The 13,806-nt window shown below is 36.7% G+C and overlaps 1 protein-coding gene across 11 annotated transcripts in view; it reads left to right on the top strand.

Moving 5' to 3' along the window:
• The window catches only part of Ccdc7 (coiled-coil domain containing 7), a 193,760-nt gene that overhangs the window by 21,388 nt on the left and 158,566 nt on the right, over positions 1-13,806 (top strand). For all 11 annotated transcript variants that reach the window (XM_040755273.1, XM_040755264.1, XM_040755269.1 and 8 more), the window contains 6 exons: positions 1,311-1,394; positions 8,482-8,502; positions 8,724-8,756; positions 9,915-10,069; positions 12,926-12,987; positions 13,731-13,787. In XM_040755273.1, the coding sequence (XP_040611207.1) occupies positions 1,311-1,394; positions 8,482-8,502; positions 8,724-8,756; positions 9,915-10,069; positions 12,926-12,987; positions 13,731-13,787 (412 nt within the window). The remainder of the gene's footprint in view (positions 1-1,310; positions 1,395-8,481; positions 8,503-8,723; positions 8,757-9,914; positions 10,070-12,925; positions 12,988-13,730; positions 13,788-13,806) is intronic.

Genomic DNA, 13,806 nt, shown 5'->3' on the forward strand with positions numbered 1-13,806 from the left:
ACATACACACATATGCCTTACAATTTTGAAATAAGATTTCATTAAATTCCCTTGAATACTCTCTGTAGCCCAAGTTGGCCTGAAACTTGGAATCTATTGCCTCAGCTTTTCAACTGCTGGAATAATATGACTGTTTTGTCAATGTTGTTCCAATAAAGTATGGTGGAAGTGTATTATTCAGTGGGTATCTTCTTCTGGGAGAATCTCTACTGGAAATAAGTATTTAGGATTGATTTAACATGGGTTAGTTTTCTGATATACAAATATCTATCAGAAGATATTTAATCATTACATTGTAATGATGATTCGCTACTAACAGGTTACACTGAAAGGCCACAGATTTTGGCAAGCATATTTACAGTCAATAGTTGTAGTTTACATTTTTTTCTTTTTTGTGGTGCTGGGGCTAGAACCCATGCCTTGGGTTTAAGGGACAAATGCCCTACCACTAATCGGCATTCATAGTCCTACATTAACTTTCTAACATGTACAATCACATACACAGTAGCTGTTTTCTTTAGATTCCATAAAAACAGGAATGTAAAGTTGGGCTGCCTGAGTTTCTGCAGTTGTATAGATCAAAATAGGAAAACATTATTGCACAATATTTAATTACACTGTGAAACTCAGATACTATGTTAATAAAATTAACCTTGGATCAGGAGGCGGAACCAGGGACTAGTTGACAAGAATTAGCCATAGAAAGCATGGAGGACCCAGGAATGGGGATAGAGAGATGCACAGGAAGGAGTAGGGAGGGGCTTAGAGATTCACTGTGTTTTTGGCTTGGGAAGAGTGAAAAGACACTTCACTTGCTGGGTCTTGCTGGCTTCTTGGCTCCCCTGATTTAGCAGATTTTCACCCCAACGACTAACTTCAGAGTATTTAATGGTAAATAGATCATAGGAGACTTAGTTAAAACCTACATTTGGTAGCTGCGACTACAGGCAGCTGGTGCTGATGAAGCCGGAAATCCTGCCAGGCACAGTCTAAGCAGCCAGGCACTCACTGTGGGCCCTCTGTACTCAGATGTTAAAATATCAGTAGATTCTGGTGCAGCCACTAAGCTGACAGAAAAACAACATACTGTGTGTCATCACTCCCCAGGATGTGCTTTCTTCCATATTTCATTTCTAGGAGGGGTTTTGGGGATAACATTTGAAACATAGTTTCTTGCCACCTTTGTTTGAAGGGATGGAAATTACACAAAATGAAAATACTTTCAAACCACAGTTAAATATATTCAGAAGTGGATATACAAGTGGGTTCTAAAATTGAAAGTAACTCTGCCTTGTGTTTCCTTTTTGAAGGTTGGTGATGATATGAATTCATTTTTGTTATGCTGCTCACAATTGGCCACTCAGCTGGAGGAAGCAGTTAAGGAAGAACGGAATGTATGTATTCAGGGTCAAATGCCCAGTGTAAACTATGAGAACTTGATTGGTTGTCGAAACTGTGATGTGATACACACTCAGCAGTATTAGTTTAGAATCAGTCCTTTGGGGAATGCAACAGTCATTAGAAGATGTTTTATATTTCTTGATTCTCAGTGTAGGCATTTAATATTTGTGGCTTTTGCTTTTAATACAGTATCAATACAGTCATATGTAATTACAAATGTGATCTCTGTTTTGTTTCCATTTTCAAAATAAGTTTATTATCAAAATCATGTTCTAATGCTAATTTAAAATCAAAGACAGGTTAAAAACAAAAACAAAAACAAGGGATCACCATTGTACTCTCCCAGAATAAAAATAAAACTACAAAACAATACTATTAGCACAGTTCTACTTAACTCCTGATTTCCCATATATTATTATTTGTACATTATTATATTTCATATATGTTATTAATTTCAAAAATTAAATAATATGCGTTTAGAAAGACATCTCGGTTGTTAAAGAGCACTTATTGCTCTTGAAAATGATCATATTTGGTTCCCAATAATACATAGTGGCTCACAACCATGTGTAACTCTAGTTCCAGGAGACCCAAAACCCTCTTCTGGCCCCTGCACATACAAGGCACACAATTTATATTACAAAATGCAGACAAAACACCCACAGAAAATAAAAGTAAATATTTTTAAAACTGTGAATGAAATCACATTTTGCTTATTTGTCAATACACTTTGAGTTTTAAATGGTCATTATTATATTTGCAAGACATTTGGGGCAGGTTAAAGCTGGTTATTTTATAGTGTTTTCTTCTGTTGCCTGAAAAAGAGACACAGTATTTATAGGTGAGGGTCAACATTTAGCTCCTTTTCTATACTATATAGTTAATAAACTACAATATCATTTGTTTTGTATTCCCTAGTATATTATATACGTATGTCCAAATTGACTTGTGATGTTGTACAACTGACATCATTTGTCTTTGCCATTTCCCAGACTTCTCTTTCCTCCTGTCTGTCTCATAATCCCTTATGACTGTTTTATTTTGATAGCTAATTCTTCTATTTTGTGCTTCTGTTTTGCACATGACTTTATCTGATACAAATGTTCTTACTACTTTTTGTTTGTAATATTTTCCAATTAAATATTTCCACTTTTAAATGTTTCTAGCATTATTTTTACATTCATTTCTCATTTAAGAGACAAATATTTCAAAACTTTTTTCATTGTTTTCGGTAATCCAAACAATATTTTACTAGATGAAAATGGAACTATAGACGTGTAGAACAGCTAAGAACTCAGAGGATAGAGAGAGGGCTCCCTTGGTACAGTGCCTGCCTAATGCATGAGCATGATGATCTCAGATAGACTCACAACATCCACATAAAAGCTTGTTGGTGGTATATCTATAGCCCTTCTACTAGGATGAGGGATAGAAATAGATGAATCCATGGAGTCTGCTGATCAGCCAAACAATCAGTAAGCTCCAGTTTGCATCAAAATACAAATCATAATGAGAAGGAAATACAAGTTATTATAGGAAAGACTGACAAACTCAACTATATTAAAACTAAAGCCTTAATCTATCAGGTTAAAAAAATCCACAAGGAGAACAGGACAAGAAAAAGTAACATAGGCAAATTATTTGGATCACGTATAGCTGATAAGAGACTATCATGATTGCTATGACTCTGAATCAGTAAGTGAAAGGTAGGTCACTATGACATAAACAGGTATTTCAAAGAAGAAAAAAAGTCACAAATGCTCTTAACTGTATCAAAATACATTGTACCCTTTTAGTAGTTTGTAGAAAACAAGGAATGTGACTAAACCACACCACATTACTAGACAAAACTGAAATATTAATTGGCTTAGAGCCAACGTTTTTATAAAATCCTTCCATTGGTTGCACATTTACTTCTGGTGGTGTCCTGTATCTCCTTAGCTCTTCAGGCCTTCCTGTTGAAAAGCCCCAATGTTTGCATACACCATGCTTATCTAGATCATGACTCTCTGAAGGTCACTTCTGAAAATTCCACTTTAAGCATTGCAGTGCTCTGGATGAAACTTGCCCCTGTAGCCATGTTTGAATACTTGATTCCCAGTTAGTGGAACTCTTTGGGAAGGATTATGATGTGTGGCCTTCTTGGAGAAAGTGTGCCATGGGGTAAGCTTTGCTCCCAGCTTTCTTGCTGCCACGCCTTTGCTCCACCCCCACAGACTCTAACTCTGGGAAACTGTAAGCCCAATTAAATGCTTTCTTTTATAAATTGCCTTTGTCATGGTATTTTGTCACAGCAACTTATTTATTGTCGTCTTTTCATTTTTTAATCTAATAGTCTTCTGAGTCATTTATTTTTTTTTTGCAGTTTTGTTGTAATATATTTAAAAAGTAAAAGTACATATTCACAATTATATAATATGTTGATATATGTTAAATACATAAATATTAAGAAATAATTTTTATAACAATTAATACTATTCCAAAATTAGTGTGTATGTGGTGTAGGTATGATCGCTCTCTGTCTCTCTCTCTTCATGTCTCTTTCATGTATTTGTCATTTTATTAGGGAAATTAGTGATTTCCACATTAAAATTAATTAATAAAATTTAAATTGCAGTATTATATTGAGTTTTTACTTTATTAATTTTTGAAATATTTATTTTCAATACAACACTAGTTATATAGTTTTCACTAGATTAGATATTTTCCATGAATGCTTATGCCTGCTTTATTCTGAAAATATTTCCAATTAGATGACAGTTCTAAAGCAAAAGTTACAGTATGCTCATTTTATAGGCATCTCTTTATTTTTTATGCTACTAAATTATTTTGTTATATATCTTGAAAATTTCAATTAGTAACAAAATAGAATTTGAAAGAAAAGTCTGCTTAAATCATATCTTGAAATATACAGAAATATGTGGAAAATACATAAATCACATTCAAAGGTAATTGTTGAAAATTTTCTAAAATAAACAATGAAAGTGTTTATAATACGAGAATTCTAGAATAGGACTGCAAGTTTTTTAACTTAAAAATGATTTTTTCCTTTTCTTTTTTTGGGGGGGCACAAGGGTAGGAGGGTAGATCTGGGAGGAATGGGAAGCATGTGTGACTGGGGTACATTATATGAAACTTGCAGGTAATTAATAAAAATGCTGTGTTGGGGGAAACTAATTATTACTAATATTAGTTGAAATTCAGATAACTGGAAGCATAACTGCTTCAGAGCAGAAAGGAGAGGGAGATATGGTCCATTTACCATGCTGTGCAGCCTCCGTCTCTGTAGCTCAAAGCATTTCATCATTGTGGTGGGATAGCTAGATGCTTCTTGTGTTCCAGGCGGATGTTCACATCTTTTCCCGGCAGGTTCCTATATGCAGTGTTTTGCTACCATTTCTTTAAGGAGGCAGAGAAGGAAGTTAAGTGAAGTGTAATGTGCACAAAGTCTGTAATTTCTTATTTCTCTCTTCTTTTTTCTCTTTTAATGAAAGTAGATTCTTTTCCCATATAAATAATCCAGATTACAGTTTCTTCTCCTTGTACTCCTCCTTCTAGTTCCTGCCTACCCCCTCCTCCCTTTCTGTTTCTCATTGGGAAAGAACGGACTTCATATATATTAGAACAATGTTAGAATTGTTAGAACATTAGTAACGATGTTATTTTACATATCAATCCCAGTTTCCTTTCCCTCCCATCCTCCAATGATCCTTCAGACACCCCTATGCACTCCCCAGGGAAGGTGAGGCCTTCCACAAGGGATCATTAAAGTCTGTCAAGTCATTTGGGGCAGGACCTAGGTAGGCCCTCTCCCATGCATCTAGGCTAAGAGAGTATCCCTCCATAGAGAATGTTCTGCCGAAGTCCATTTGTGCACTAGGGATAAATGCTGCTTCCACCACCAGAGACCTTATAGACTTCCCAGGCCTCCTAGCTGACACCCACATTCAGGGAGCCTTGAGGAACAGGCTTCTAAGAGATATAAAAACAAAACATAACAAAATAAAATATATAATAAGATAAAATAAAAACCATCACATTGAAGATGAGCAAGGCAGACTAACAGAAGGAAAAATCGCCAAAGAAAAGGCACAGGAAGCAGAGACCCATTCATTTTCACAGTCAGGAGTCCCATAGAAACACTAAGCTGAGGGCTGCAATATGTATGCAGACGACCTGGTGCAGACCCGTGCAAGGCCTGTGCTTGCTGCTTCAGTCTCTGTGGTTGATTGAGAGGGCCTTGTTATCCTGGTGTCCTCCATCTCCTCTGGCTCTTACACTCTTCCCACCTCTTTCATGGGTTCCCTGAGTTCTGAGGGTTGGGGGGATTTGATAAAGACATCCCATTTAAAGCTGTTGTCATGGCAATTTAAAAATAACTGAAGACAGAAGTTGGTACAAGGCTGGTGTTGTGATAGGCCCTACATTTTAAAGAAAAACAGAAATTCCAAGGCTAAAGCTTGAATGCTGTAAGCAGAGCTTAATGAGCTATCTTAGCAGAGGCTTGGAAGACAGATCCATGCAGACTGTGATCTGGGAAAGAAGAAATCTCATCCACTGGACTAGAGATCCACCATCCTGTGATGTTTGGCAAAGAATGTCTGCCCAAGTCCTGAGATCTTTCCTGGGGCTATGTTTGAAAGTAATGAGCTTAAAGTCTTCGATGGGGAAGATTTCAAAGCACTCTATTATTGACTCTGCCCCATGGTTACTAGCAATCATTCTTGTACAGGTCTACGATGAAAAAGAGCAGAAAACAATACCAAATGTACAGTTGCAAGAGAAAAGGTGCACCAGAAAATTAAATGCTGGAGAAGCCAAGGTCTCTACTAAAGGAGGTTGAAGAAAGGCCTGAGGTGCCGTGAGGGCAAGACCCTACCCAGCAAAACTTCCTTTCCCCTGTGAAAGGAAGAGGCCTAAGAAATGTGAGCCTAGAAAACCAGTGAAAGCTGCCTCAAACGGGATCAAGGGACCAGGCCCCGTCCACAAGCAGGCAGCTACACTTGGCAGCATCACTCGCTGTTGTTCTGGCTTTGAGTCGTGATGGATATGTGGGTACAGGGATGCGGTCTTACTCCATGGTTAAGGAGAGGCCAAGGCCAGACATTGTGTGATGGGGCAGTGCCTGCATGAAGATCCTCAGAGGGCAAGAGGCCCTGAGAGGCCATTGTGTGGAGCTGTTGAACATGAAGCCTGGACTGTGTTGGAGACCCCCACCACCATGATGTTAGAGGTGCCAGAGCCCTGGGACACCTGCCGAGGAGGGCTGTGAGGTGGAGTGGAGCAGCCCAAGAGAGAGGTGGATCTTGCAGGAGGCAGAGCTGGAATCCTGGAGCCAGCTAAGCTCTCTGAGCTCAAACACAAGAAGAGTTGAACTACAGGATTTGGACTTGGCCCAGTATGTTGCTTTGGTCCTCCGTGACTGGATTCCTTCCTTTTGGAATAGTAATATATATTCTGTATTATTGTATGTTGGAAGTATATAATTTGCATCTTGATTTTTTACAGTGCAGTGATTGCCTTGAGTCTGACAACAGATTCTGAATGTTGGACTTTTAAACAGTGCTGAGAATGAAAAATGATGGAGACTTTGGAAGTTGGACTAAGTGCATTTTGCACTATGATATGGCCACACATCTGTGGGGGCCATGGAGTAGAACATGGTGGTTTGAATGAGAGTAGCCCACATAGGTCATCCTTGAAAAACTGGTCCCCAGTTGGTGGAACTGTTTGGGAGGTGTGGCCTTGTTGGAGGAAGTGTGTCAGAGGGGTGGCTTTGAAACTTCAAAAGATCAGGTCATTCCCAGTGTGCTTACGCTGCCTTCTACTTTTAGATCAAGATGCCAGCTCCAGAGTGTCCCTGACACAGTGTGCCTTTGCTCTGCCATCATGGACTCTTACCCTAAATCCACTCTCTTTCTTTTCTAAGTTGTCTTCACCATTATGTTTTGTCACAGCAGTTTAAAAAATAAGACAAGCATGCAACCCTCTTTTCAGGAAGCTTTTCATACAGTTGCTGTACACTCCACTGCATTAACCACAGGTTAGACCAACTCAGACTTCAGCATAAGAAACAGTCACTCTAAGTCACCAACTGACTGCGGGCCTCACTAAATATCTGATTCAGTAGCCTAGGGTGGACAGGAGGAAGTCAAAATAGCCTTATTTGCAGATGATACGATTTTATGTATATATATATACATATATATACATATATATGATCCTTTTATATATATATATAAAAGATCCTAATAACTCTGCCAAAAATCTCTACTTATTAACATATTCAGTAAAATAAGTGGACACAAAATTTAGACACAATGCTCAGAAGCCTTCCAGTGTACAAATGACAAGGATACATAGAAAGAAAGCCAGGAAGCAATATTCACAATCACCTCCAAAAACAAACTATCTTGGAATAAATCATGAAGTTTTATACCAACAGAACAGAAAAAAGTTATAAATCAAGCATTTTTGAAATACTTTTCTGGGAACATCAAGTAGGCAGGTTTTGGCACAGTGGGGAAATCTCTGCTGTGGGCCTTAGACGCTAGCTCATGCATTATTAGCAATTCAGTTGATGGAATTTGTGGAACTTGTTTATTGGAAAGTGGTTGGTCTAATAATCACAAGAATACCAGGTCATACACAGAGGTCAACAATAAATGGCTATTTGGAGCTGAGATAGCCCAAGGTGATTTCCCTCTGAAGTTACACATCTCCTCTATAAATTGTGTTAAAAATAAGTTAATCACTCCTTGGAAAACATATAACACAGGTGTGACTCTCTTCTGGAAACTTTGTTTCACACATACACACACAAAAAATATTAGATGTGAATAATTGACTCCAAAATCCTGTGGATAAAAAAAATCTATTTTTAATTCTAGAGGTAGTTGTGTATAGAAAATGGACTAAACACTATAACTACAAAATTATTATAGCTTTGGAACTACAGATTTATTGTTGCTTTAACTATATAAATCATAGTAATTTCAGCAGATTTATGATCCAAAATCATAAGAGTTTCATGATACTTGTTTTATCTTTAAATATACTAACAAAAACTTTGTTTTCCAGACTTTGGAGTCTGTTTTCAAGGTATGTGTTTCAATTCATTACAGCTTAAACTAAAGAGAAAAAATGCATATTATGCAATGATTATCTGTGCAGCATTCCATGGCTGCTGCTAGATATTTTTAAGTTTCTAACCCTGTTCTGAACCCTGTGTGATGTGCGTGTGAGTCAGAAATGGTACTGGGTAGATACGGGTTCATCGATACATGTGTACTAACTCTCCTTTTTATTCCTTTTCTATGAAGTGGTTTCAGCAACGAGTCAACCAAATGGAGGAGGTAAAATCTAAAACTTCTTAACTATTGGTTACATTAGTAAGTATTTGACCCATTTGAAAATCTGTTTGAAGTATGTGTAAGTCAAATGTTTCAGTAACCATTGAATATAAAGTAATATTCTGATTTGGGCTGAAAAATAATTAGTGGGTAGTAAAAATGTTTATCAGTAATTTGCATATGAGTTTTCTACATGAATACAGGGGAGAACAGGACTTATTAGATCATTGTTTCTCCTAAAGAATAATGACAATTTTACTCACTTTCTTTTTTTGATTTACATAAAAGTAATAGGGGTTTATCAACTTAAAATTTCTCCTCTGCTTAAAAAATTATTCCTAATATAAGCAGATGTAAAACTATATTGACTTTTAGAAAATGTATTGTGTTCTTTAATGATACCATTTGCATTTTATATTTTCAAATACTTTAGACACTCCAAAGAGAACAACTGACCTGTGACTTCAAGGACTTTTAGTTCTCTTTTGGGATGGATTATATATATTCCTCTAGCATGAGAGAATTGTTTCCCAGGCCACTTCAAAGATTGTTCAGAAGTATTCTGCACTCCTTTGGCTATACTTATCACTCTCTCTAGTTAAATGTTCTTTAAGACAAAAGGGTCTTGCTATTTGGAATGAAAATTAAAGGGCAGAGACAGAAAGTGTAGTTATCACTCAGAAACTTCTCTTCATTTTTGTTCCCTCTGGCTTGAGACATCCAAAGGCATCTGAATGTTTCCCCACGAAAAAATGAAAGCACATTAACACCTGAGATTAGTAATAGAGAGTCATTACTTTATCATTGTCTTTCTATAATTTATTACAACACAGTATTCTCAGGTAAAAATTATGTGAAACAATTGATTTAGAATTGTTCTTGTCAATATTTTTGAGTTGCATTTGTTATTGGGCTTTCTTAAAAATTTTATATAACAAAATAGTAAATAATAGCTTTGACATTTAAACATCCTGGCTGAGCTGTAGCATTGCTGATAGTGAAATGCCCTTCCCTGCATTTGTGACTATTATACCAGTGTTTGGATATAGCTAACTATGAGATTAAATAAAAGTTATTCAGATTGATAAAGGAAATAGTGAAATGCTTTTGATGTATGAGATTAAATGGCTCTTTGATTACTGGTAAATTTTGTTATTTTAGATAAGTAAGGACCAAAGCATTTTTGAAACAGATCTTCCATCAGACGATAAATCGGTCAATGTAAACATTACACAAATAGCAAATCTGATACATAAATTTGAAGAGCTGAAAAGTCGCCTGAAAGGACAAAGGGGATCACTGATGTTGAAACACATGTAAGTGAAATATAAGGATTCATTGAATTAAAATCAGCAATTAGCATTGGATGTGAGCTAACTCAGTGTTCCTGTTTCACAAAGAACTTCTTAGTGATATATGAATGTTTACTTGCTTTTTCTGATTTGAAGTTTAATAATATGAGATGGTGTTATTCAGTGTAATGGACATCAGCTACATAGGGCTTTTCAAATTCAATTTAGCATAAACAAATTGGCTTCTGGGGCATACGAAAAACATTTTAAGTACTCAATAGCCATATATAGCTAGTACTTAAAACTTCTGCTGGATAGTATTGTCTTTAAAATATCTTGATTGTAAACATGTTTCTTAATTTAAATATATTTTAGTTGAAATAGAATTACATCATACCCACCTTTCCTCCCTCCAGCCCTTACCAAGTGCCCTCCCATGCTCCCTCAGATTAATAGCTCCCTTTTCTTTATTATCATTACATATATACATATATGTATTACATGTATGCACAAATACATAGTTACAACCTGCTGAGTTTGTTTTTATTGCTTGTGTATTATAGTTTCAGGACTGACCATTTTGCATTGGATAGTCAATAAAGAGAGCTCATCTCTGAGACAGGCTAATTCTTTTCCTAGCAGTCAATAATTGCCTGTAATTCTCTAGGGGTGAAACCCTGCAAAAAATTGTTACCTTCCACTTTAGCATCTTCCATTGTTGTCCAGTCTCGTTTATGCAAACATTTCTACGAGAGAGTGTTTCACAGCAGACTTCCTGTTGTTTGGGCTCTTAAAATCTTTCCATGCCTTTTTCTGAGATTTTCTCTAAAAATAGATGTAGGTGCCATGATGTAGATATATCTGTTGGGGGTGAGAGTTCCCCATGATCTGTTGACCTGTGCATTCTGTCCACTTGTGGACTTCTGTGATGGCCTCCACTTGCTATAAGGAGCAACTTCTTTGATGAGAAGTATCGGTACACTTATCTATGAGTAAGAGAATAAGGTTTAGAATGTGGTTAGGTATTATGCAGGTTTAGCAAAGTTGTGATGGTAGATTCTTTCGTAAGGTTCGTTACCTCACTAGCTTTGTTTCCAGTACTAGACATTATTGCCTTCCTGTTGAGTGGGACTTAGGTCAAGTTAGACAACTGCTGGTTACCAACAATGTTTGAATGCCACTATTGCACCTTTATGGATATCTTGCCATGTTGTTCATTGTCATAGTTCAACTAAGTAGGATTGTTGAATTTCTCCCCTTGCTTGGCAGCTTTCAAAGTATCTTCTGGTACTATGGAAGCCAGATTGCAGGAAGGAAGCTTCCAGGTCAGATACAGCTCAAATCATCTGAGTTCTGTGTCCAAAGTATGCGGTTTCTTCAGCAATAGGGTTCTACCCTCAACTCCCAGGAAGCAGTCAAGGTCTATAGTCTATATTGTTTTAGGAGTCACTCAAGATACCCTGATCAACCATTCACCAGTGATTGCTCATTCCTGGTACTTGTATCTCAATTTTTTTGGGTTTTGTAGGGATCATTGTCGCCCAGTTGGCATAACTTCCTGCTAGGTAGATTGGATAGATAGCTAGACAGACACACAGACAAGATGATAGGTAGACAGATGATACATGGATAAATAGATGATTGATAGATAGATAGATAGATAGATAGATAGATGGATGAATGGATGACTGATAGGTGATGGACAGATGATAGATAGATAGATAGACAGACAGACAGACAGATAGATGATAGATGTATACTTAAATGTATTTTATATAATTTTATGTGACTGTAAAACAACAGGATTTCTTGAGGCTTTATCCAACAATCTTGGTGTTATTTGTCCCTCCTCTGTCATTCACCTTCTGTATTGACACCCCTCCCCTCCTCTCTAGTTGAACCCCATCTGTGTTTTTTCATTTCTCATTTCATACCTCCTATATCCTATTATTCCTTCTCATGCCCCTCCCCCCATGCCTATGGTCTCTTTATACTTTCTTAGATTTAGTCATTACTCCATGTTGCATGCTCACATCTGAGGATTTGGAGCTGGAAACCACAGAAGAGAGAGAACATTGTGTTTCTGGGTCTCACATGTCTGAATGTGAACAAGTGAGTCCTAGTAGCAAATTCAGTGTTTATTTAAAATTATAAAACCAGGTTTAGAATTGGACTTTCAAACATCGGATTCCATCAAGTATATATAAAGCTCTTTCATATTGTTAAAAAAAAAACTACTAATAGTTGTAAGAAGGTAAAAGTCAGTGTGCGCTCTCTGCATATTCTCTCTATAAATTGTTATCGCATCAGCACTGTAAGAAGGTTTCTGTACATTTTTGAGCTGTTTGTTGCCAGGAATATTTTTAAACGTATATTAGAATTTATATTTGACATTTAGATGTCTTCTATGCACAAGATATTTTCCAGCATTTCCTGGGAGCCTCGTAACTACATAATGAGAAGGCTATTGGTATATGTAAGTTTTAACAGATAAAGAACCCGGAGAGAGAGGCATGGCAGCTGGCTCCAGGCCATGTAGTTACAGGTTTGGGGAGGGCTGTCTGACTCTCAGACTCATCCTCCTAGCACTGCACCTAGTGAAAATGTCTTAGCAAAAAAGAGATCAGTTTCTACAGACTTTTTATTCTAAATGTTACTTACTGGTGTATTTAATTATACCCGAAATACACAATTCACAGAATTTGACCTTTATAATATGGGATGGCTTTACTATTCATTTATCGTAGTAACTATGACTTAAGGATAAATCATTAACTTTTATTTCACCAACTTCATATGTGTAGTCTGAAAAATATAGTTCCTTGGGCATGTAAATTAATGTGTATGAAGATATGTTTTATCTATTGGCACTCTTAACAGGGATAAAGATGCTCTGTCAGAATCAATGAAAACTTTTGAAGCTATAGAGAAGCAAATTGAAGGTAATATTTTATAAATGCTTAAGCTTTATACAGTTTCCTAATGATATTATCACTTTGAGACTTAAACTTAATTTTTAAAAGATTTATTTATTACATATGCAGTTTCTGCCTACATCAGAAGAGGGCACCAGATTGAATTGTAGATGGTTGTGGACCACCATGTGGTTGCTGGGAATTGAACTCAGGACTCCTGGAAGAGCAATCAGTGCTCATAACCTCTGAGCCATCTCTCTAGCCCCAAACTTAATTTTTATAATTAAAAAATTATGCAATGGCAAACTGAAGACACTGTCCGGTAGGGAGTTTGATATTTCGATTCAAGTTTTATTATAGTGTCGATTTTGGAAACACAAAAGATTAATGCCAAGTTGAAGAGACGGCTCAGCTGTTAAGAACACTGGCTGCTCTTGCAGAGAACCCAAGTGTGATTCCCACACCCACATAGCAGCTCTTACATCTCTGTAGCTCTAGTTCCAGGGGATCTTACTCCCTCTTCTGGTGTCTACCAGCACTACACACATATAGTGCAGATACATATATGCAGGCAAAACACTCAAACACATAAAGTAAAATAAATATTCTTAAAAGATGAATGCTATTATGATTTGGCTGTTGTTCCCATGAAGTCGTTTTGTCTTCCTCTTGGGCAAATCATTAAAATTAAAAATGTAGACCATGAACCTGATTCGTGCATAAGATTGTGATATAAAAAGTATAATGGCAGACACTTGCATCTATTTCAGAATTCTTAAAATCCCACGCAGAGTATGAATCTCAAGTTATGTCTGAAATTGAACCAGGTAAGTGGCCATTCATTTT

This window comes from Mesocricetus auratus, unplaced genomic scaffold (genome assembly GCF_017639785.1).
Source record: "Mesocricetus auratus isolate SY011 unplaced genomic scaffold, BCM_Maur_2.0 Super-Scaffold_100013, whole genome shotgun sequence".
Lineage (NCBI taxonomy): Eukaryota > Metazoa > Chordata > Mammalia > Rodentia > Cricetidae > Mesocricetus > Mesocricetus auratus.